The 24622-nt window shown below is 39.3% G+C and overlaps 1 protein-coding gene across 2 annotated transcripts in view; it reads right to left on the reverse strand.

Moving 5' to 3' along the window:
- The window catches only part of LRGUK (leucine rich repeats and guanylate kinase domain containing), a 118785-nt gene that overhangs the window by 84976 nt on the left and 9187 nt on the right, over nt 1-24622 (reverse strand). For both annotated transcript variants that reach the window (XM_060156646.1, XM_060156645.1), the window contains exons 3-5: nt 22630-22711; nt 11745-11845; nt 8017-8098 (exon numbers count right to left, since the gene is read on the reverse strand). In XM_060156646.1, the coding sequence (XP_060012629.1) occupies nt 8017-8098; nt 11745-11845; nt 22630-22711 (265 nt within the window). The remainder of the gene's footprint in view (nt 1-8016; nt 8099-11744; nt 11846-22629; nt 22712-24622) is intronic.

A 24622-nucleotide genomic window follows, 5' to 3' on the forward strand; every position in this document is an offset into this window, starting at 1 on the left:
ATACAAAGAATTACTATCTAGAAAACACAAAGAATGACAATTACCCAATAGAAAATGGGGCAAGAATATATCCAGGAAATTCCCAGAAGAGCAAATCCAAGTGGCTAACATAATAAACGTATGAAAAGACACTCTGCTTCACCTGTAGTCGGGAGAAAGCAAATTAAGATGCTATCCTTTGCCTATCAGTTTGGCAAACATTTTAAAGCTTTTGAAGAACAGATTCTTTCATACTACTGGGTGAGAGGGTTCATTATGGTATAGCCTCTCTGGAGGCAATTTGGCAGTGACTATTACAGTTGTAAATATCAGAGCAATTCCAATTCTTGGTATCCACTCGAGACAAACTCTTTCTTCCTCAAAGCCTTTTCTGGTCAACTTCTAACACCCCACCTATGGAGATTAATCACACAATCAACAAACTTTTTAAGAGAAAGGAAGGGACTGTAAGTATCACAGAAATGTACATTTTGCCTCATAATTATTTGTAGTTACCCTAACTCTACTACTTACTAGTTACGTGATGTAATTTCTCTCTGCTCAGATTTTTCATCTGTAAAATGGATACAACATCAGGCTGCCGTGAAGGCCAAAAGATAGATCATGAGAAAAAATTTAGAAAATGTATGTGAGTGAGTTGTACAAGTACCTCACAATTATAAGGCATTGTTATCGTTACTAAATTACAAGCACATGAGGCCAAGGAATCACATCCTCTGCCTCTTGGCCAGCAGCACAAAAAGGAGGATCAGGCCAGGACTGATTCTGAAAGAACAAAGACAGAGACAGAGTTTAATTAAGAAACTAAAAGCAATGATGAGAAAATATTGCCAAATGGACCAGAAATTCCTCGATTTTCCCCACTGGTTCCAGAGTCAATCCTTGGGCTGAAGCATAGTTCGGCTTGTTGTCAACATGCATTTCAAAACCACTTTCATAAAGCTTCCTGCCAGACTAGCTCTACAAATAGACACTTATGCTCACAAACACGATTCTTCTTTCTGCTTCCATTTTCTTTGGGCTATTTAAACAATCACTCTATAGATGAAATAAAATATCCTCAGTGTAGCAATCTTTGGTAAGAAAAATTAAGCACGGAAAACTTCAAATGGCCATGTCTTAATCTAGCAGAGGAAGCAACAGTCTTTAAGTCCTATTTCAGGAGCACTAGTGTCTTGGTAGCTCAGCTTCAACAGAAACGAAGATACTCTGAATTATGACAGAGAGTAAAACAAATGCTTGTGGGTGGCTGAGTCAGGAAGCACTCCCATGGGAAGCAGGCAAGGATTAGAAAACTAGAAAACAGGAATCTGGACACTGTTAAGAGATAACGGGAACTGAAAAGGAAAGCCTGTATACAGTAATTTTCCAAGACATTAGAGGCTGTTCCCTTGGTGCATCCAGCTTACTCTCTAGCTTTGACTAGTAGGGCAAGTCATGTCTTATGAAATTAGTATTGCAAGGGCCAAAAGGAGGAGGAATACAGATGGCCCCCTGCAATCACGGCCATGGCTTCTGCAGCTGCCACTGCCATCACTCACAGCACTGGGGCAAAGGGTGAGGAGCTCACTGAACATCTCTGCTGAGACATAGGTTCATTTCACCGAAACCATCTCCTATTTCCCAACTCTTCACTCCCCTTTAAATTTCAAGGAATTTTAGGCACTATAAATTACAGGTGACCCTTGACAAACAGGTCTGAAATGTATGGGTCCACTTATACATGGATTATTTTTTTTTTTTTGTACTAAATACATACTACAGTGGTACACCATCTGTAGAGGTTGGTTGAATCCACTGGTGCCCAACCGCGGATACAAAGGGCTTACTGTAAAGTTATGTGTGGCTATTCGATTGCTCTGGGCGGTCCCCTAACCCCCACCATTATTCAAGGGTCAACCGCAATCAAGCTCTTAAGCAAAGAGTACTTTTCACAGTGGCGCAAGGGCTTCCCCTGCTAATTACTCCCATGGTCACATCATATGTGACTGCCAGCAATGCCAACAGTCAATATGCAGGACTGGTCCATCCGGAGCTCTAAATTCAGGAATACCTTTATCTCTCCAATCTCCCCTTTTCTTAAGAACCTTCATGAAATGTTACTTGCCCTTCCTCCTAACATTATTCTTTCATGTTCTTTCATAAGTCTTGGGACATTCCGATAAGAAGAAATATAATCAGATAAGCCACTAAACTGTTACAATGAATTAGCTTATTGAGTTAATCCTCTTAGATATAGTTTAATTTTAAAAGGCTACTATCAGGAGAAAGAGACTCAAAGAACACAAGATCATCATACTGCATTCCAGCTCTAAAATTTTATGATTCTGTGAATAAATCTTTTACAGTGGAATGTTAGATCCTCGTGGAAACTGAGTGAAGGAATCCAAAGGCACATAAGCATAACTTTACAGCTAGGGAAAAGCCCAACAATATATTTTTACATTTGGGCAATGCTGTCAGCAGTTCACAGTGCTTGACATGAATTATTCACTAGTCAGCATTTGCTCTTATTCATTTGTCTACAACCATAAAATATGGGCCGGGTGTACAGAAAACAGTTACTAAGAAATAAATAGGAAATCCATCACAATTCTCTTAGTGGAAAGAACCACAATGATGACTTTAATCAAAACCAATCCTGAAGGATCTATATCACCTTACCGGTGAAAAATGTTCTTCACTATGGGAGTGAATCTCTTTAAGAAATGAAACATGCATACACTTTAAATGGCTATGTGATAAAAGTAGTAATTATTCAATGAATTGCAACATGAGAAGAACAATGGAATGCAGAAGACTAGTCTCAGCTCAACCACTTACCAAATAATATCGGATGTTTCCCTGAGTCTCAGGCTCCTCTCCCATAAAATAACAGCACTAGATGATCCCTAAAGTCCTGTCTGGATTTAAAAATTCTATAAATCACTTTTTAAAAACTTCATGATTCTATAATCATAGAATAAATTCCAATGATCAATTAATATTTATAGATAAAGAATAAACTGCATCCTTTCTTAAGACTAAATAAATATACTAATCCTCGGCAAAGTTTATCATCTTTCGATTTGGGGTGATTATCAATTAATCATCAGTTGCCCACCTACAGAAGGAAAAAATAGCATAATAAGATTAACTAAAAAAGTTGATATTTTATAGTTAACAATTCATTCTGAGGTATTAACATAATCTACTACAATCACATTGTCAGCACTACTAGCTTGATTAACTGATTTGTTTTTAATTTTAAATAACTGCTTTTAATATTGATAATTATACTTCTCTTTTATTTTAAACAAAAGTGCAATTTTTTTTCCCTCAAATAGAAAACACAGATGCTCACTAAGGAAATCTTGAATAAATACAAAAAGTTTAAAAAGCCAAATTTCTAAAGCATTTAAAAAAGGACAAATGGAATGGCAGCAGATGAGAAAAGCATGACATTCAAGATATAACAGACAGGACTGATTAGCTTAGAGCTGTGGATCTCAAAGTGTGGTCCTCAGACCAGACAGGACTGATTAGCTTAGAGCTGTGGATCTCAAAGTGTGGTCCTCAGACCAGACAGGACTGATTAGCTTAGAGTTGTGGATCTCAAAGTGTGGTCCTCAGACCAGCAATGCCAGCATCATCCCAGAACTTGTTAGATATTCAAGTTCTCAGGTACCACCCCAGACCTACTTAACCAAAAGCTCTGGAGGGTGGGGACCAGAAACAGGAGGGTGGGGACCAGAATTCCAGGGAATTCTGATAGAGCTGGACTTTGACATTTGGTAACTAACTGTTTTCAAGGAAATTAATTTCTAAGTTTCAAATTTAAAAAAATTTTAATGAAGACAGGCACATAATTGGCCATACATGGCCTGCTTTTATTCACTTTTAAAAATTTGATGAGTATTCTTGAAACCACCACCATTCCCAGCCCAAGAAGTAGAACATTAGCAGTAAGTTACATCTACCTCTGCACACCTCTCCTGTCACGTCTTGACGGCTCCCTCTCAGAGATAACCCCTAGGCTGAATTGCCTATTTCTTCTTCCCTTTCCCCTTTGGTTTTATACCTAAATTATATTTGGTTTGGAATTCCCTGGTGGTGCAGCGGTGAAGAATCCGCCTGCCAGTGCAGGAGACACGGGTTCGATCCCTGGTCTGGGAAGATCCCACATACCGCGAAGCAACTAAGCCTGTGCGCCACAACTACTGAGCCTGTGCTCTAGAGCCCGTGAGCCACAACTACTGAGCCCACGCACCGCAACTACTGAAGCCGGCACACCTAGAGCCCGTGCTCCACAACAAAAGAAGCCACGGCAATGAGAAGCCCGCGCACCGCAACTAGAGAAAGCCCGTGTGCAGCAACAAAGACCCAACGCAGGCAAAAATTTTTTTAAAAAAATTTCTAATTAAAATTTTTTAATTTTAAAAAATTTTTAAAAATTATATTTTGTTTTATTAACAGTCAACTTTACTGGTGCATGGAGATATATACAGTTTATTCATTTTCACAACTATATGATAATGCTATTGTATCAGTATACCATAATTTATTTATGCTCTCTTATCAAGGAATATTTGGGCTATTTCAATGTTTTGCTATTACAAGCCTCCAGGTACACGTATGCTAAACTTCCTATGTATAGGAATGAAAGTGCTAGATCATAGAAAACGTGGATGTTCAACTTTACAAGATTGCACAAAACTGTTTTCCAAAGTGGTTGAACAAATTTCACACCCATAAGGAAGAAAAAGAGAGATCCTCTTGACCTATGTGTTCTCCAACACATGGTATTTTTAGATTTCTTACATTCTGTCAACTGAATGGATATAGTCATGTTTGTTAGCCTTTCTGATTCATTTTCTATAAAATTATATTTACACATCTTCTCCCATCTTCATATCCAGGAACATACTATATTTCCCTTTAGTCAGGTCTTTAATATCCTTCAATAAAGTTTTATTATGTTCCCCCGACAGGTCTTATTCATCTTTAATAAGATACATATTCTTGTAAATGGCGTTTCAAGGCGGTGTTTTCTAGTTGCTTGTTTGTGGTGTAGAGTAATGCAATCGATTTCTGTTTATTGAAGTCATATCCAACTACCTTGTGGAACTCTCAAAACTATTATTTCTAGTAGTTTATTGCAAGTTCTTTTTTATATTCTGTAGACAATCATATCATTTGCAAAAAATGACTTTTTCTCCTTATCCATCTTTATACTTTGCTTTCATTTCTTTATCTTATGCTGCTGAGTAAGACCTCTTAAACAATGACGGTTAGAAGTGGCAAAGGCGGTTATCTGCTCTTGTATCCTTGATTTTAAAGAGTGCTTAGAACATGTCCCCAGTTAGGATAAAGTTTGTTTCAAATATTTCTGTTGACATTCTTATCAAGTTGAGGAAACTCCCTATTACTAGTTTACTAAAAGTTTTTATTGTGAATGAAGAATGGATTCTATTAAATTTTCTGTATCTATTGAGCTTCTATATCTATTTATCATATGATTTATTTCCCTTAATCTGTTCATGTCGTTAATGACATTTTAAAATTTTCTAATGTTAAACTACCCTTACATTCATGAGATAAACCTAACTTGGTCATGGTATATTACCTTTTTCATATACTGTCAGAATCGGTTTGCTAATATTTGTTTAGGATTTTTACATCTATATCACAAGTGAAATAAGCCTGTCATTTTCTTTTCTCTTACTGTTCCTTGTCTGGTTTGGGTAACAAAGTAACCTCATTAAAATGAATTGTGAATATGCCTTCTATTTTAAATCTTTGAAAGAATTTGTTCACTTTTGAAAGGTTTGTTCTTGAAAGTTGGGATTTTTTGTATGCAGATTTTTAATTTAATTGATTTTAATTTGTAATGAACTAGTTTTATAGGTATAGGACTACTCAGGGTTTCTATCTCCAAGTCAGTGCTTTGGTGTATAACATTTTTCTAGGGATTTATCTATTTCATCTAAGTTTTTAAATGTTCTGGCATTAAAAAGTTGTTTAGAAATTCTTTTTTATCTCAAAGCTTTTAAGTCTTTTCAAAACTCTAATTACATAATTATACACAATATGATATGCCTGAACAGAACAAAAGGAAGAGGCATAGTTAGTACTGTTTAAAAATTAGCCTACTCTCTTTTCAAAATTGTAAGCTATCTAAGAGGTAGTTTATGAAGGGGAGCTAGTTCTGGGTGTCTGTCTTTGCATTTTTAACAACAAAGATGAGGAATTGTGCCACAGTATTTACATTCTAATTATGTGTCTATGTTCTGAATTCCAATCGGTTCTGATGTAATAAAGCTTTTTACACTTTGGAGATAAGACTCCATTGTTACATCTAAAGTCAAGTTTAAAAAACCCTGATTCTTTCCTCTGTTGACATTTACAAAGTCACAACAGTTTAGCTTTTTACATGGCAAGATAAATTTATGTAGAAATTAAGACTTTCATGATAGAAATGTTTTAAAATGCATCCTCCATTTTCAGTCCAAAATACTGTGAAGTTTTCTCTGGCAATTCCATGCTTGCACATAGAATATTTTCTGGGAGACAGAACTCCAGACTTTCGTGCCACCATTCTCACTCACGGTACACTGAAGAATAGAAGGAGCTCTGGATGCTCAATCCCTTTTGTCTGGTTGGAGTTTAGGGGGGCAGCTGACAGCTAGACCAGGGCTCCTCAAGCTTTAATATGAACTCACATCACCTGGGGGGTCTTGTTAAAAATGCAGATTCTGATTTCAGAGGTCTGGGGTAGCATCTAAGAGTCTGCATTTCTAAGAAGTTCCAGGCAATGCTCACACTGTTGGTGGTCCCTAAGGAGCATTCTTCTAGATGGCCTGAGATGAGTAGATCTCTGAGCCAGACAGCTTCTGGGCCGTCAGACTCTATCTCTTTCCAAATGAAATATATATACAGTCAAGCATAAAGTGCAGGTTCTATGGACGGCTGCCGGTAATGTGTACTACTTTTAGTTTGTCATCAAAACATTTCATTTTGATCATTTTCTCATTCGGCTACGTTCAGGAAAACTTGCTTGTTTCAAGAGCACCCTCTAAATGTCCACTAATTGCTCATTTTCACACACAAGTTCTAAAGAGAGTGATGTGATGTTTTAAGCTTTCCATCATATACAAATAAAGCATTTTTCCTACAAAATATGTCTTCAAGAAAACGTACCTTCTGTTCTCCCCACATCTCAGCCTCATTACTAGTGTGTACTAGCTGCTGCCACATCCCTGGAATGAGGTATCCAAGGGCAATCAATTCGTTCTCCACTCTGCCCTGAAAAAATCCTCAGGGGGGTAGAAAGATACTGAGAAAGGGAAGGCGCCGCTCCCTTTTCACCCAGAGAACACTGGTCTCTAGGGTAAGGAAGAGATTCAAGCTCATTAAACTCACAGATTCCCAGTCAACCCCTTAGGGTCCAGAAGCTGGAGTGTGTCTATGTTAAGGTAGGTGCTCTGTTTGCACAGGAGCCTGGCTCATGCAACAGACATGTTCTGGAATTTGGCTGCGAATCAAAAATTGTTGGTTTTACTTTTTTAAAATTTTTATGAAAGCGTCATTTGAGATACACTAGAGAGGACTGCTAGTTCAAGGGAGCTTAGTATGAATTCTTTTGTAAAATAAATAATCACTAATTTGGGCCATATCTGGATTTTCAGACACTGAATTTACATAAAATAGGGCCCCAGTTTAAGTAAATTTGAAGAAAGGAGTCGGGTAAAACAGAACTTCTTATCTGGTTCTAGAATTAAAAATAAGCCTATGTTTATCAGAAGAATGACTGTCTTGTTAGCTTTTCAGGTGTAAGATGTTCTTGGCAAGCTCTGATTTGCACTCTACTCCTTGGTCAGTAAAATATCCTCATTCTGTGAATATCAATTCTTAACCGTTTAAATGAGTCACACATCTCTAGTAAATTGCCTATCCCACACTATTTCAGGTCATCCAGTACACATGTATTAATGGGCCTCTTAATCAAACTTTCCCCTTTAATCATTCAAAGGATACTGTCCAAAATTAGTTTCGTGAGAGACTCATATGCCGACAAATCACACATTTCTGAAATCTGGTTGTAGGAAAAATCCACCTTCTGATAAGAGAAAGAGAGCAGGATGTTATACTTTCTCATTCATCCTAACCACACAATTACCTGCACAACAAGAATGTATTTTCTGATGAGGGGTTACAATTCATAGTTGAAAATACGCTCAGGCTAACATACTTCCTTTGTGTTTAATCGTTTCCTAGCTGGGACCCTCGTCTGCCCACTTTGAGGGGTACTAAGGGGGAGACCCTTCCCCGTGGCTGGCGTGGACAGCCGCGCAACAGAAACGCTTTCTGTTTCTTCAGTCACTCTCCCCATTTTCAGCACTTATTTTAAACTTTCTTGATCTTCCTTCAGAGCTTACCTCAGTTTCACCCTTACTAACCACCATGTCTTCGTTTTCGCTGACGCCCAATAGCCTGTGTTCATTTAGTTTATATGCACATCTTGCTTCTGGCTTCTTTGCCTTCTCTGTTTCTGGCTCAATTTACTCTCCTGTGTCACCCCCTAAAGGCCAAAAAGTCTTTCTTATTCATCCCTCAGGCCATACCTCATCCACTCAGCACCCTTTCTCAAACTTGACTATCTTAGGAAAGCATTTTCAACAATATTGGTTGTTCCTACTCAAAAATATGAGAAAGAAAAACAACATTAAATAACTTTAATTATTCACCTACTGGCAAAAGATAAAAATATATATATATTTTTAAACACTGCTTTAATGTGTTAGGCACATGGTGATCATTTTCTGGAAAACTATCAAGCAATTATATAATAAGTACTATTGTTATCTTCTTGTGCCCTTTAAAACAGTAATTTTACCTCCCCCAACCCATGCACTAAGATTATTTTTATCAATGTATTAAATACTAAATACTTTAAATACTAAAAACTTTAAATACTGGACACTAAAAAAAACTTCTTTGAAAACAGCTCAAGTGGCAAGTGTAGAAAATTGGTTAAGTTGATTACAATACAGCAACAAGACTGCATAGTAAGTAAAATACAAGTATGTGAATCATGTGAAGAAATAGAAATGTGCAAACAAATCCGGTTAAAAAAAATCAGAAACAAAATTTTATGCATATGCAAATTGCAACTATGTAAAATGCATTCCATGACTTAATTAAAAAATCAGTTTGGCATGAAAAAATGAAATTTCTCATTCGCGTTTTTCTCCTATATAATAATGATGGGCTAGAAATAAACTTATAATTATCTAGGTTTACTTATAGCTGACATTTTTCCATCAACACCTTTCATTCTTGTGCCACAGCTTGTGTGTGCTCATGATACCTAGCTAACTACACACCTGTTGGGACTATATGCCAATACTGTGCCCTCCATGCACTTATGATACTGGGCTTGTTGAGAGACCTTAAAAGGGTTATGATATTGCCCTGACTCCCACTGGGAGTTCCACTGGAACCCAGAGCTTGTAAGAAGTGCCCATCAATCAAACGAATCTTCTTCACCTACTAAGAGCAAAACCATTCTAGGAAATACAAAAAGGGTACAAGTATAAGCTCCTGCTCTTCGGGACATGTATGCTTTCTTTGGTTGGTGGCACAAGGCACATAGATAATAAATGAAACATAAGCAGAGCTTTCCGAGAGGGTGAGACATTAAACACAAGCGTGATTTACTGGAAAAATGGGCTTTGGGTCTCAGACATGGGATTCAGTGCCAGCCCTGTGACCTCCCAGCAAAGGTTAAGTAAGTTATTTAACCTTTCTGTGCTTCAGCAAACTCATCTGTAAAATGGGACCATCCCAGCTGCCTCACAGTTCTATTGGGAGGATTTAGTAAGACCCTGCATTGAAAACATTGGAAGGCCTCAATCATTCCCCTCCCAGGTTCACAAAGGGTTCACTTAGGGTTCACATAGGGTTGAAGTACCTTGTCAGGGGCACTCCGGCACTTTGCAAGCACTTTCCTAAAGTTACCAATACATCTGCTCTTAATCCTCTAGGAACTGAAACACTGAGGTATCTGCCATAACGATGGAAACACATCATCATACATTTGTCCAAACCCACAGAACGTACAACACCAAGAGTGAATCCTAATGTAAACTGTGGGCTTCGGGTGATTATGATGTGTCAGTGTAGGTTTGAGTGTAACACATGTCTCACTCTGGTGGGGGATGTTGATGATGGGGAGGCTGTGCATTTGTGGGGGCAGGAGATATATGGGAAATCTCTGCACTTTCTCCTCAATTTTGCTATGAACCTAAAACTGCTCTTAAAAAAAAAGATGGGGTATCTGATTTGTTTTTGTTTACTTGTGCAGTCTTTTGGGGAGGGGGTGAGGCAAGGTTGTGAATGAAAGAAACTCTAGTCAAGTTTTTCCCAAGGAAGGGGGTCACGCTCTTGCCATGGCTGATTTCACTGGGGCTTAGGGCAAAGCAGAAGGGGACAGCAAAGGAGGGAGAATCAAGACAGCTCTGCAAGAACAATTCCTGATGACCTGGAGACCACAAGGCCCCATACTGAGGACAAATAGGCACCTTGTGTGGCTTTTCTGGATAAAGGAATGTCACCACAGCAATAACTGTAATTTCAAAGGGAAAAAACTCACTACTGATAAAAATGTAGCAATGTGAAATAAAAGAAGAAAAATTAAGAAAGGCATCTCACTGACAGTATGGAGGATGTCAGATTCTTAATTTCAAACAGACTTATATTTGTGCAAGCTCCAGCAGAATACGTTGGATCTACATTAATTTGGCTTGTAAACAAAAGAAAACTAATAGGTAATAAAAGGCAATCATTGATGTCCACTCCTTAAAACAACTTTTTAATGAAATATTTGAGTCCAATAGAAAAATACTTGTCCCAAGCTGCGGCAATGGTTCCCAAATTTCTCAGCACATTAGAGCCACCTGGGTGGGGTCTTTTAGAAATTCCCACACCCAGGCCTTACCTTGGACCACTTGAACCAGAATATCTGGCAGTGGGATCCAGGCATCAGTAGTCTTTAAAACTCTCCAGGTGATTCCAGTGTGCAGAAAATCGGAGTACCATTAATCTGTGACCTCTCTGCTTCCGTGTGGTCCATGGATCAGCAGCAATGGATCATCAGGAAGGCTGTTAGAAAGCAGGGCCTCAGGCCCACCTCAGACCTACTGGATCAGAACCTCATTTTCACAAGAACGCCACGTGACCTACACACACGTTAGAGTATGAGCCACCGTGCTCCACAGCAGAGTAAGCTGCTCTATCAACCACCATTCACAGAGTTTCCTTCTGCCTCAGAAATGCAAAAGCAAGTGCAGAGAAGCAAGAATGAAGATCTGAAATCTCCGCTTTCTAAACAAAAGTAAAGGTTGGATGAATAAAGAAGGCAAAATTTAAGACCCCAGGAAATTTTTACAGAATTTTCAGGTATAAAATTGTTCTGCTATGATAAAAATACACAAACAATAACTAGTATTTAAATGAAGCAGAGAAAAGGGAAAGAAGTTAGTTCATTGGTTTGGACACTAGGTTTTAGCAAAGTTTCCGAAAAAGATAATCTCTTGAGAGACTATCTCCCTTTTCTAAAATAAATGATACACAAATCCTTCTCCTTTTTTATTTCATTTCTCCTCTGTCTTATTCTCTCTGAATTCTCTTTTAGTGCTGTTTTGCTCATTAATGTATTTCACAAACCAGTTAACACATGTAATTAGTGTATTAATAAAATCTACCTTGAGATTTTTGGGTGGTTTGAAATTGAAGAATGTCGTCAGTTTATTCTGAGAAGCATTAAGTTCTAGAAGATAAGGCATACAGCTCACACAAGACAAATCTGGGCGATAAAATGAATAAAGAATAAGGTAAGTAAATAAAATAAAACTTAGATGAAGTCATTAAAAACAGCATACATTATATCAGAACATTTTAAAACTATACCAGTTGGAAGCACATCTTAATTATTCCAGATGAGTGAAATGAATAAAAATAGGAATATGCAAAACACACACACACAGTGTGGAAAAGGCACCATGAGTCCACAATTTAACCTTCTTCTCCAGGGCCGCCCACCTGTCCCATCCCCATCTTCCATCACAACCAGGAAAGAAATGACCAAGGCCTCCTTGCGGCCCAGCTCACTCTCCCCTGAGTTGCTAACAGTCAATGCTTCAAAAATGCCAGCCTTGGGGGACACCAAGATGGAGGAGGAGTTAGACGTGGAGATCACCTTCCTCCCGACAGATACATCAGAAATACATCTACGTGTGGAACAACTCCTACAGAACACCTACTGAACGCTGGCAGAAGACCTCAGACCTCCCAAAAGGCAAGAAACTCCCCCACGTACCTGGGTAGGGCAAAAGAAAAAAAGAAAAAACAAAAGAGACAAAAGAATAGGGACGGCACCTGCACCAGTGGGAGGGAGCTGTGAAGGAGGAAAAGTTTCCACACACTACAAAGCCCCTTCGTGGACGGAGACAGGGGGTGGCGGTGGGGGGGGAGGGAAGCTTCGGGGCCGTGGAGGAGAGTGCAGCAACAGGGGTGCGGAGAGCAAAGCAGAGAGATTGCCGCACAGAGGATCGGTGCCGACCCGCACTCACCAGCCCAAGAGGCTTGTCTGCTCACTCGCCGGGGCGGGTGGGGCTGGGAGCTGAGGCTCGGACTTCGGGCGGATTGCAGGGAGAGGACTGGGGTTGGCTGCGTGAACACAGCCTGAAGGGGCTAGTGCACCACGGCTAGCCTGGAGGGAGTCCGGGAAAAGGTCTGGAGCTGCTGAAGAGGCAAGAGACCATTGTTTCGGGTGTGTGAGGAGAGAGAATTCAGAGCACCACCTAAACGAGCTCCAGAGACGTGCATGAAATGCTACGGCTGCTGCTGCCGCCACCAAGGAGCCTGTGTGCCAGCCAGCACAGGTCACTCTCCACCCCTCCCCTCCCGGGAGCCTGTGCAGCCCGCCACTGCCAGGGTCCCGGGATCCAGGGGCAACTTCCCCAGGAGAACACACGGCGTGCCCCACTCTGCCGCCGCAGGCTTGCCCTGCATCCATACTCCTCCCTCCCTCCGGCCCGAGTGAGCCACAGCCCCCGAATCGGCTGCTCCTTTAACACCGCCCTGTTTGAGCGGGAGCAGACGCCCTCACGTGACGTACACGCAGAGGCAGGTCCAAATCCAAAGCTGAACCTCGGGTGCTGTGGAAACAAAGAAGAGAAAGGGAAATCTCTCCCAGCAGCCTCAGGAACAGCGGATTAAACCTCCACAATCAACTTGATGTACCCTGCATCTCTGGAATACCTGAATAAACAATGATTCATCCCAAATTGAGGTGGCGGACTTTGGAGGCAATGATATATATATATTTTTTTCTATTTTCTCTTTTTGTCAGTGTGTATGTGTATGCTTCTTTGTGTGATTTTGTCTGTATAGCTTTGCTTTTAACATTTGTCCTAGAGTTCTGTCTGTCCAGTTTCTGTTTCTTTTCTTTTTTGAGATAGTTTTTAGCACTTGTTATAATTGGTGGATTTGTTTTTTGGTTTGGTTGCTCTCTTTTTAAAATTATTAATAATTATTTTTTATTTTAATAACTTTATTTTATTTTTTCCTTTCCTTTTTTCCTCCCTTTTCTTCTGAGCCATGTGGCTGACAGGGTCTTGGTGCCCCAGCCGGGTGTCAGGCTTGTGCCACTGAGGTAGGAGAGCCAAGTTCAGGACATTGGTCCACCAGAGACCTTCTGGCTCCACGTAATACCAAATGGCAAAAGTTCTCCCAGAGATATCCATCTCAACATGAAGACCCAGCTCCACTCAACAACCAGCAAGCTACAGTAATGGACACCCTATGCCAAACAACTAGCAAGGCAATAACACAACCCCGCCCATTAGCAGAGAGGATGCCCAAAATCATAATAAGGTCACAGACAACCCAAACACACCACCTGACGTGGTCCTACCCACCAGAAAGACAAGATCCAGCCTCATCCTCCAGAACGCAGGCACCAGTCCCCTCCACCAGGAAGCCTACACAGCCCACTGAACCAACCATAGCCACTGGGGGCAGACACCAAAAACAACAGGAACTACGATTATGTAGCCTGTGAACAGGAGACCCCGAACACAGTAAGTTAAGCAAAATGAGAAGACAGAGAAACACACAGCAGATGAAGGAGCAAGGTAAAAACCCATCACCAAACAAATGAAGAGGAAATAGGCAGTCTACCTGAAAAAGAATTCAGAGTAAAGACAGTAAAGATGATCCAAAATCTTGGAACGAGAATGGAGAAACTACAAGAAACGTTTAACAAGGACCTGGAAGAACTAAAGAGCAAACAAACAATGATAAACAACACAATGAATGAAATTTAAGATTCTCTAGAAGGAATCAATAGCAGAATAACTGAGGCAGAAGAATGGATAAGTGACCTGGAAGATAAAATAATGGAAATAACTACTGCAGAGCAGATTAAAGAAAAAAGAATGAAAAGAATTGAGGACCGTCCCAGAAACCTCTGGGACAACATTAAATGCACCAATATTCGAATTATAGGGGTCCCAGAGGAAGAAGAGAAAAAGAAAGGGACTGAGAAAATATTTGAAGAGATTATAGTTGCAAACTTCCCTAATATGGAAAAGGAAATAGTTAATCAAGTCCAGGAAGCACAGACAGTCCCATACAGGATAAATCCACGGAGAAGCACACCAAGACACATATTAATGAAACAATCAAAAAATAAATACAAAGAAAAAATATTAAAAGCAGCAAGGAAAAAGCAACAAATAACAAATAAGGGAATCCTCATAAGGTTAACAGCTGATCTTTCAGCAGAAAGTCTACAAAACAGAAGGGAGTGGCAGGACATATTTAAAGTGATTTAGGGGAGAAACTACAACCAAGATTACTCTACCCAGCAAGGATCTCGTTCAGATTCGACGGAGAAATTAAAACCTTTACAGACAAGCAAGAGCTAAGAGAATTCAGCACCACCAAACCAGCTTTACAACAAATGCTAAAGGAACTTCCCTGGGCAGGAAACACAAAAGAAGAAAAAGACCTACAATAACAAACCCAAAACAATGAAGAAAATGGGAATAGGAACATACATATCAATAATTACCTCAAATGTAAATGGATTAAATGCTCCAACCAAAAGACACAGACTGGCTGAATGGATACAAAAACAAGACCCATATATATGCTGTCTACAAGAGACCCACTTCAGACCTACGGACACATACAGACTGAAAGTCAGGGGATGGAAAAAGATATTCCATGCAAATGGAAATCAAAAGAAAGCTGGAGTAGCAATACTCATATCACACAAAATAGACTTTAAAATAAAGACTATTACAGACACAGAGAAGGACACTACATAATGATCAAGGGATCAATCCAAGAAGAAGATATAACAATTGTAAATATTTAGGAACCCAACAAAGGAGCACCTCAATACATAAGGCAAATGCTAACAGCCATAAAAGGGGAAATCAACAGTAACACAATCATAGTAGGGGACTTTAACACCCCACTTTCACCAATGGACAGATCATCCAAAATGAAAATAAATAAGGAAACACGAACTTTAAATGACACATTAAACAAGATGGACTAAATTGGTATTTATAGGACATTGCATCCAAAAACAACAGAATACACTTTCTTCTCAAGTGCTCATGGAACATTCTTCAGGATAGATCATATCTTAGGTCACAAATCAAGCCTTGGTAAATTTAAGAAAATGGAAATTGTATCAAGTATCTTTTTCGACCACAACACCATGAGACTAGATATCAATTATAGAAAAAAATCTGTAAAAACTACAAATACATGGAGGCTAAACAATACACTACTTAATAACCAAGAGATCACTGAATAAATCAAAGAGGAAATAAAAAAATACCTAGAAAGAAATGACAATGAAAACACGATGACCCAAAACCTATGGGATGCAGCTAAAGCAGTTCTAAGAGGGAACTTTACAGCAATACAGTCCTACCTCAAGAAACAAGAAACACCTTAAATAAACAACCTAACCTTACACCTAAAGCAATTAGAGAAAGAAGAACAAAAAACCCCCAAATTTAGCAGAAGGAAAGAAATCATAAAGATCAGATCAGAAATAAATGAAAAAGAAATGAAGGAAACAATAGCAAAGATCAATAAAACTAGAAGCTGGGTCTTTGAGAACATAAAATTGATAAACTATTAGCCAGACTCATCAAGAAAAAAAGGGAAAAGACTCAAATCAATAGAATTAGAAATGAAAAAGGAGAAGTAACAACTGACCCTGCAGAAATACAAAGGATCATGAGAGATTACTATAAGCAACTATATGCCAATAAAATGGACAACCTGGAAGAAATGGACACATTCTTAGAAAAGCACAACTTTCTGAGACTGAACCAGGAAGAAATAGAAAATATGAACAGACCAATCACAAACAGTGAAATTGAGACTGTGATTAAAAATCTTCCAACAAACAAAAGCCCAGGACCAGATGGCATCACAGGTGAATTCTATCAAACATTTAGAGATATCAAACATTTAGAGAAGAGCTAACACCTATCTTTCTCAAACTCTTCCAAAATATAGCAGAGGGAGTCATACTCCCAAACTCATTCTATGAGGCCACTATCACCCTGGTACCAAAACCAGACAAAGATATCACAAAGAAAGAAAACTACAGGCCAATATCACTGATGAACATAGATGCAAAAATCCTCAACAAAATACTAGCAAACAAAATCCAACAGCACACTAAAAGCATCTTACACCATGATCAAGTGGGGTTTATTCAAGGAATGCAAGGATTCTTCAATATATGCAAATCAATCAATGTGATACATCATATTAACAAACTGAAGGATAAAAACCATATGATCATCTCAAATAGATGCAGAAAAAGCTTTTGACAAAATTCAACACCCATTTACGATAAAAAACCTCCAGAAAGTAGGCATAGAGGGAACTTACCTCAACATAATAAAGGCCATATATGACAAACCCACAGCCAACATCGTTCTCCATGGTGATAAACTGAAACCATTTCCACTAGATCAGGAACAAGACAGGTTGCCCACTCTCACCACTATTATTCAACATAGTTTTGGAAGTCCTAGCCATGGCAATCAGAAAAGAAAAAGAAATAAAAGGAATCCAAATGGGAAAAGAAGAAGACTGTCACTGTTTGCAGATGACATGATACTATACATAAAGAATACTAAAGACACTACCAGAAAACTACCAGAGCTAATCAATGAATTTAGTATAGTAGCAGTATACAAAATTAATGCACAGAAATCTCTTGCATTCCTATACAGCAATGATGAAAAATCTGAAAGAGAAATTAAGGAAACACTGCCATTTACCATTACAACAAAAAGAATAAAATACCTAGGAATAAACCTACCTAAAGCGACAAAAGACCTGTATGCAGAAAACTATAAGACACTGATGAAAGAAATTAAAGATGATACAAACAGATGGAGAGATATACCATGTTCTTGGATTGGAAGAACCAATATTGTGAAAATGACTGTACTACCCAAAGCAATCTACAGATTCAGTGCAATCCCTATCAAACTACAAATGTAATTTTTCACAGAACTAGAACAAAAAATTTCACAATTTGTATGGAAACAGAAAAGACCCCGAATAGCCAAAGCAATCTTGAGAAAGAAAAACAGAGCTGGAGGAATCAGGCTCCCTGACTTCAGATTATACTACAAAGCTACAGTAATCAAGACAGTATGGTACTGGCACAAAAACAGAAAGACAGATCAGTGGAACAGGACAGAAAGCCCAGAGATAAACCCACACACATATGGTCACGTTATTTTTGATAAAGGAGGCAAGAATATACAATGGAGAAAAGACACCCTCTTCATGGTGCTGGGAAACTGGACAGCTACATGTAAAAGAATGAAATTAGAACACTCCCTAACACCATACACAAAAATAAACTCAAAATGGATTAAAGACCTAAATGTAAGGCCAGACACTATAAAACTCTTAGAGGAAACATAGGCAGAACACTCTATGACATAAGTCACAGCAATATCCTATTTGACTCACCTCCTAGAGAAATGGAAAAAAAAATAAACAAATGGGACCTAATGAAACTTCAAAGCTTTTGCACAGCAAAGGAAACCATAAACAAGACCAAAAGACAACCCTCAGAATGGGAGAAAATATTTGCAAATGAAGTACCTGACAAAGGACTAATCTCCAAAATTTACAAGCAGCTCATGCAGCTCAATATCAAAAAAACAAACAACCCAATCTAAAAATGGGCAGAAGACCTAAACAGACATTTCTCCAAAGAAGATATACAGACAGCCAACAAACACATGAAAGAATGCTCAACATCATTAATCGTTAGCGAAATGCAAATCAAAACTACAATGAGGTATCACCTCACACCGGTCAGAATGGCCATCATCAAAAAATCTACAAACAATAAATTCTGGAGAGGGTGTGGAGAAAAGGGAACCCTCTTGCACTGTTGGTGGGAATGTAATTTGATACATCTACTACGGAGAACAGTAGGGAGCTTCCTTAAACATCTAAAAGTAGAACTACCATACGACCCAGCAATCCCACTACTGGGCATTTACCCTGAGAAAACCATAATTCAAAAAGTCGTGTACCACAATGTTCATTGAAGCTCTATTTATAATAGCCAGGACATGGAAGTAACCTAAGTGTCCATCGACAGATGAATGGATAAAGAAGATGTGGTACGTATACAGAATGGAATATTACTCCGCCCTAAAAAGAAACGAAATTGAGTTACTTGTAGTGAGGTGGATGGACCTAGAGTGTGTCATACAGAGTGAAGTAAGTGAGAAAGAGAAAAACAAATACTGTATGCTAACACACATATATGGAATATAAAAAAAAAAAAAGGTTATCGAGAACCTAGGGGCAGGACAGGAATAATGATGCAGATGTAGAAAATGGACTTGAGGACACGGGGAGCGGGAAGGGGAAGCTGGGACAAAGTGAGAGAGTGACATGGACTTATATATACTACCAAATGTAAAATAGATAGCTAGTGGGAAGCAGCCGCATAGCACAGGGAGATCAGCTCGGTGCTTTGTGACCACCTAGAGGGGTGGGATAGGTAGGGTGGGAGGAAGACGCAAGAGGGAGGAGATATGGGGATATATGTGTATGTATAACTGATTCACTTTGTTATAAAGCAGAAACTAACACAACATTGCAAAGCAATTATACTTCAATAAAGATACTTAAAAAAAAAAATGCCAGCCTTGGAGGAACTAAAGCCTGAGATATTCCTCTTGATAATTAGCCCCTAAATAACTGCATTAGGTGTTTTCAGGAAGACTAAAAATGCCACAATTTGTTCTTTGTTATAAATTAAATTTTGTTTTAGATGGACTGAATCTTAAATCTCATTAATTATTTGAAGTGATTTAAATTATTGCTATTATTTTACTGTGATTTTGCGCTGCTTAAAAAGTATGTCTGAGTTTTGCATTTTATCCCAAGCCAATGTTCTGAACCTAGAATACTAAGTCAAGGACTATTGTGCTAATACTCGCCTCTAATGAAAATATATACAGGACATAAAAATAGTGAAGCATCTTTGTTATGGAGCGGAGGCTAGCACACCGTTGTAAAGCAATTATACTCCAATAAAAAAATGAGAAATAAAAAAAAGGAAGAAATCATGGATACATGTAAAAAAAGAAAATAAGAATGGATACATGTAAAAAAAGAAAATAAGATAACAGAATAAGATCAAACATACCAGTTTTGATAACCAATATTTAGCTATATAGATAAAAGTTTAACTTTTTAAATAAAATAGAAAAACAATGAGAAAATGATTTTAAAAACACAATCTGGGGACTCCCCTGGTTGCTAAGTGGTTAAGAATCCACCTGCCAATGCAGGGGACAAAAAAAAAAAAAGAAAAAGAAAAATAGTGAAGCATTATGTTGCTTTGTTCTGGGACTTTACAGCAGGTGGACTTTGGGACAGCAGGAGGATTAGGGAAAGGCTCAGAAAGAATCACGTGACAAGGATTTACAGCCCCGTCTCTACCTGTAACTTGCTTCTCCACCCATCTTTTAACTCTAGATCACACAACCAGCAATCAAAGCCCCGCAGAAGATGGCCTCTGGAGGAGAACAGAGCCTCCACACCTGAAGCCCAGCAAAGTGCTTCTACCCTTCACCAGGGGACAAGGTCACTCCCAGGCCAGGAGAAGGAAGCATAGCTGAGTACTGGGGCCCTGCCCTGGAGTAGGTAGAGCCAGAAAGGTGAGGGGCCCCTGACCCCATCCCCCCAACAGCTTTCCTTCTCAGGGTCACAGAAGCCAGAAGATCTCCACCAATTTCTCTGGTCTAAACCACAGCCTTCTTTAGCCTTCTTTAGCCTGTCTTCTTTATGAAATTGTTCTAGGAGGAACAGAACACTGAGACATCAACACTTTGGTGGGAATTCATGAGCAAATCCAGAAGGGCTGCTTGTGAGAGGAAAGCTAAGAAGAAACTGTAATTGCTTTACAAGTTTTGCCTATTTGTCCCATCTGAGCTCAGTTCCATATCTGTCAACGGTGATCGCGACCCTCTTATTTCCACGGGCCCCCATGCCCCCTTGGAGCTGATCTTTCTGTGGGCAGGTAAGTGCTGTACCATGGAGCTCTGTCTTGAAGCAAAAGCAGCAGCTACCACTTGGACGGTGAGTACATTTCACACTTTGTAGATGCTCAATGCTTTCGAATCACTTTGATAGGAAAAATCCACCTTCTGGGTTGCTGGGCTTCTAACGCTCCCTACTCGGTGTAGTGACCTCCTTGTCCACCAGATGGCAGGAGCTCCTCATGTCTACAACTGTGGTTCTCAAAGTGTGGTCCTGTACTGGCTTCCAGGGAAACTAATCAGAAATGCAAATTTTCAAGTCCCACCCCAGATCTACGGAATCAGAAAGTCTGAGGGTGGGGCACAGGCATCTGTGTTTTAACAGGTCCCCTCCAGGTGATTCTGATGCAAGTTGAAATCTGGTCCATATCAGGTCATCAATAAAGCTGTTCTCTTGAAAAGAAAAATATATACTGTGCCTTACACACAATAAGTTCTCGAACACTTGATGAGTTAATAAAGGGGGACATAAAAGACTGAAGGAGACTGATCTGAAGAGGAAAGCTTCATTTACTACCGGGGACTGCTTGCTCAAGGGGCAAGGGTATGAAGCCACATCTCTTTCCCCTTTGCCGCGCACAAAAGATTGCTGGAGTCTCCCCAACCCTGCAATCCCTTAACCAGTAAATGAAACCAATCTTGGAGGTATGGGGTGTGGGGAGAGCGCCTGCCATTAACACTAAAAATTCTTTCCGATGATAACTTACCTGGCATTTGACTTAAATGACCCTGGGAAGGATGGATGTGGCAAGATGGGCCATGGGCTGACAATTGTTGAACCTGAATATTCATTACAAACCTCTCTACTTGTGCACGTTTGTAATTTTCCGTAAAGAAGTTTTATGAAACTAGAAAAAAATTAACAAAAAGCCTTTCAAACAGTAGCATTTTAAGAATTAAAATATGCTAGAATGCTTCTTAGCCATTGAAAAGAGTGAATTTTAATTATTGCAGTCAGATGGGAGGAAGAAATCAGAGAAGTCCATGTCAGCAACACTTAATCGTCTTATAAAAAGCTAAAGTGGGGCTTCCCTGGTGGTGCAGTGGTTGAGAGTCCGCCTGCCGATGCAGGGGACACGGGTTCGTGCCCCGGTCCGGGAAGATCCCACATGCCACGGAGCGGCTGGGCCCGTGAGCCATGGCCGCTGAGCCTGCACGTCCAGAGCCTGTGCTCCGCAGCGGGAGAGGCCACAGCAGTGAGAGGCCCGCATGCCGCAAAAAAAAAAAAAAAAAAAAAAAAACAAGCTAAAGTGAACAGAAAGGTGATCAATGAAGAAAGAAGCAGGTCAGAAATTTCAAATAGGGTCAGAAAATTAGAAACAAGGATCAAGGTTTGAAGAAAATGTGACTAATTTCATTCAATGTGAGCAAGGTATCACAACAGATACCTTATATGGAACCACAAATGGCAGAGTCAGACTTGTAAGAACCCACTAACTATATGGAGACAGCAAAGAGAGGGGGAAAAAATAAATTTCTGAATCCCTGGTGTTCAAATAAGAACAGAAGTAGCTAGCCAGGATTAAGATGTAGATGCAAATGCAAAATAAAGAAAAGCATCCATTAAAGGGGGAAAAAAGAACTAATTCATCTACACTGAATAAACTAAAAGAGGGAAGGAAATGGGAATCATCAAATATTCAGGAGGCATTAAAGAAGTAATGATCCATCTCTTGAAAGGAAAAAGCAAAGCAAACATTCCATCTGACGCTCTTTAATATCACTGAGTGGGTCTCAACCATCGCATAATGTAGCATGTTTGCTGACCTCTGCCTTTTTCTTTTGTCATCAGTTATAGGTGCTTTTTTTCCATGGAAGACAGAGGATCAATGTGTAAAGTGATCCACAATAGCACTTATATCAAGTTTGGTAGTATTAAAGTATATTACATTCTGCAAAGCTTAAATTTTTAAATAATTCAGCAATCCACTGACTTACTAGAATGACAATTACATACCTTCAATTTTATTTACTGAAAGATCCAACTTCTGCAGGTGAATGTATCCACAGAGGATGCTAATGTCAATTAAATCAAGACCCTGAGAAAATAAAAGGTAAAAGATTTAATGTTGCTTTAACAGATGAGTACTCAGGCTTCTCAAGACATCTGGAAATAGAGGTTGACAGAAAGAAGTCCAGAATTTCCTTTGAAAGTACAGTAGAAGTGAGGGAATAAAATCTGAAGCCTACTACCAATAGGGTCTCAAAACAGACTACAAACCCCATCCAAAAATGCATTCTTCTGAAGGAAATAATAGCTTGGAAAATTAGTGTTGTTAGCAAGAACATACACAACATGAAAAGGCAAATTAAAGTGTGTTCATGAAGACCTTTAGAGCAGAGTTTTATATTTAAAAAAACCCACACATAAAAGCAATAAAGCCAAAGCCTTTATCTAGTAGAAGAAAAGAAAAAGCAAATGCCTAGAATTCAAATGAAATGTTAGAAGAGTTCACACCTAATCGAGTGATCATTAATAACAATACTTCTTAGGCTTCCTCAGGCTTCAAAGCTCTCTCCCAATAATCTCATCTGATCAAACAAACCTGTGAGATCCGTAGGGCAGATTATCCCCAGTGTAGGGATGAGGAATGTGAGGTACAAAGAGGTAGGTAAATAGCCTAAAATCACTTAGCAAGTTAGCAACACAAAAGCAGCTCCAAGTCTCCTGAATCTTTGTCCGAGATCCCTTCCATGAAATCTTGCATCAGTGAACATCACGAGGGGTTGGAGGGGAATTTGGTCCCTTGGAACAAAGACTCATGTCACTGGTTTACGTTGTGATGTCAGAGTCAGAAAAAGCCAACCAGTGTCATGATAAGCAAGTTCTCAAATATAAGAATGATAATAAAGGCCTCTAGAACAATAATAAGTAAATTACTGATGACCTACTACATACAAGGCATTAAGCTTGGCATGATGAGAAACACGTACAGAGTTGGGCTAGAGCTATATTTTGCCTTTAAGAAACTTACGACTTTGGGTAGGAGAGAAACTGTGTACACAAGTAATTAGAGAAAGTTAGAAAATTATGTGCAACATAAGTTAAGACATAAGGCGGGAAAAATCACTAACCTGGCCAACCCTAAGAAAGTGTATTCAGTAAGACAGGCTATTAGGGCAAAGTAATTCAACATGTAATATCTCAAATGTAAGGAGGTCAGTGGCAAAGTAAGAAGCTTCAGTCCATCTAGCTGAAATAAGATTTAAAGGATTGTGCTTTCTTGTAGATCAATTTAAGGCGTAGCACTACGTACATACGTAGAGTATTGATTGAAAAGGACTTGTGTACAGATGTACCGCTACTGGAATTATCTTCCATTCCAAAGTCTGACATAGTGCAATGCACACAGGGTCCCTGTACATTACTGCCTGACTGGCTGAGTCATCCATAAAATGCTGTAAAGTGAAAACAGTAAAAGATTGGAGCCTTCGTATGCTGTTCTCAAAGGACATGCCATGAAACCAGCATGGGTAAAAAGGGCTTAACATTTGTTGGACAGTTTACTAGTTCAAATCCGAGATAAAACAGCCTTGCTATGAATTGTATATGCTTGAGGCAAATTAGGGTGCTGTAGCAAAATTTCAGTGTGTTTTTTTCACCTACATATCTGCATTTACTCTGTGGACCTTCACGGAGCAGTTAATGCTTTACAATACAAGAAAGCAAAAGAAATAAATTAATTTTCTAGGACTATAAAGAAACAAAATGAGGAAAGAAGCCGAAATACTGAGTACTCTGCTCTTACAGCTTCTCATGATAAATTTAGAGTCAAGATTCTGTGCTGGACCTACTAGAGAATGGACTTGAGGATATGGGGAGGGGGAACGGTAAGCTGTGACAAAGTGAGAGAGTGGCATGGACATATATACACTACCAAACGTAAAACAGATAGCTAGTGGGAAGCAGCCGCATAGCACAGGGAGATCAGCTCGGTGCTTTGTGACCA

The sequence above is a fragment of the Lagenorhynchus albirostris genome, chromosome 8 (genome assembly GCF_949774975.1).
Source record: "Lagenorhynchus albirostris chromosome 8, mLagAlb1.1, whole genome shotgun sequence".
In the NCBI taxonomy this organism is placed as follows: Eukaryota; Metazoa; Chordata; class Mammalia; order Artiodactyla; family Delphinidae; genus Lagenorhynchus; species Lagenorhynchus albirostris.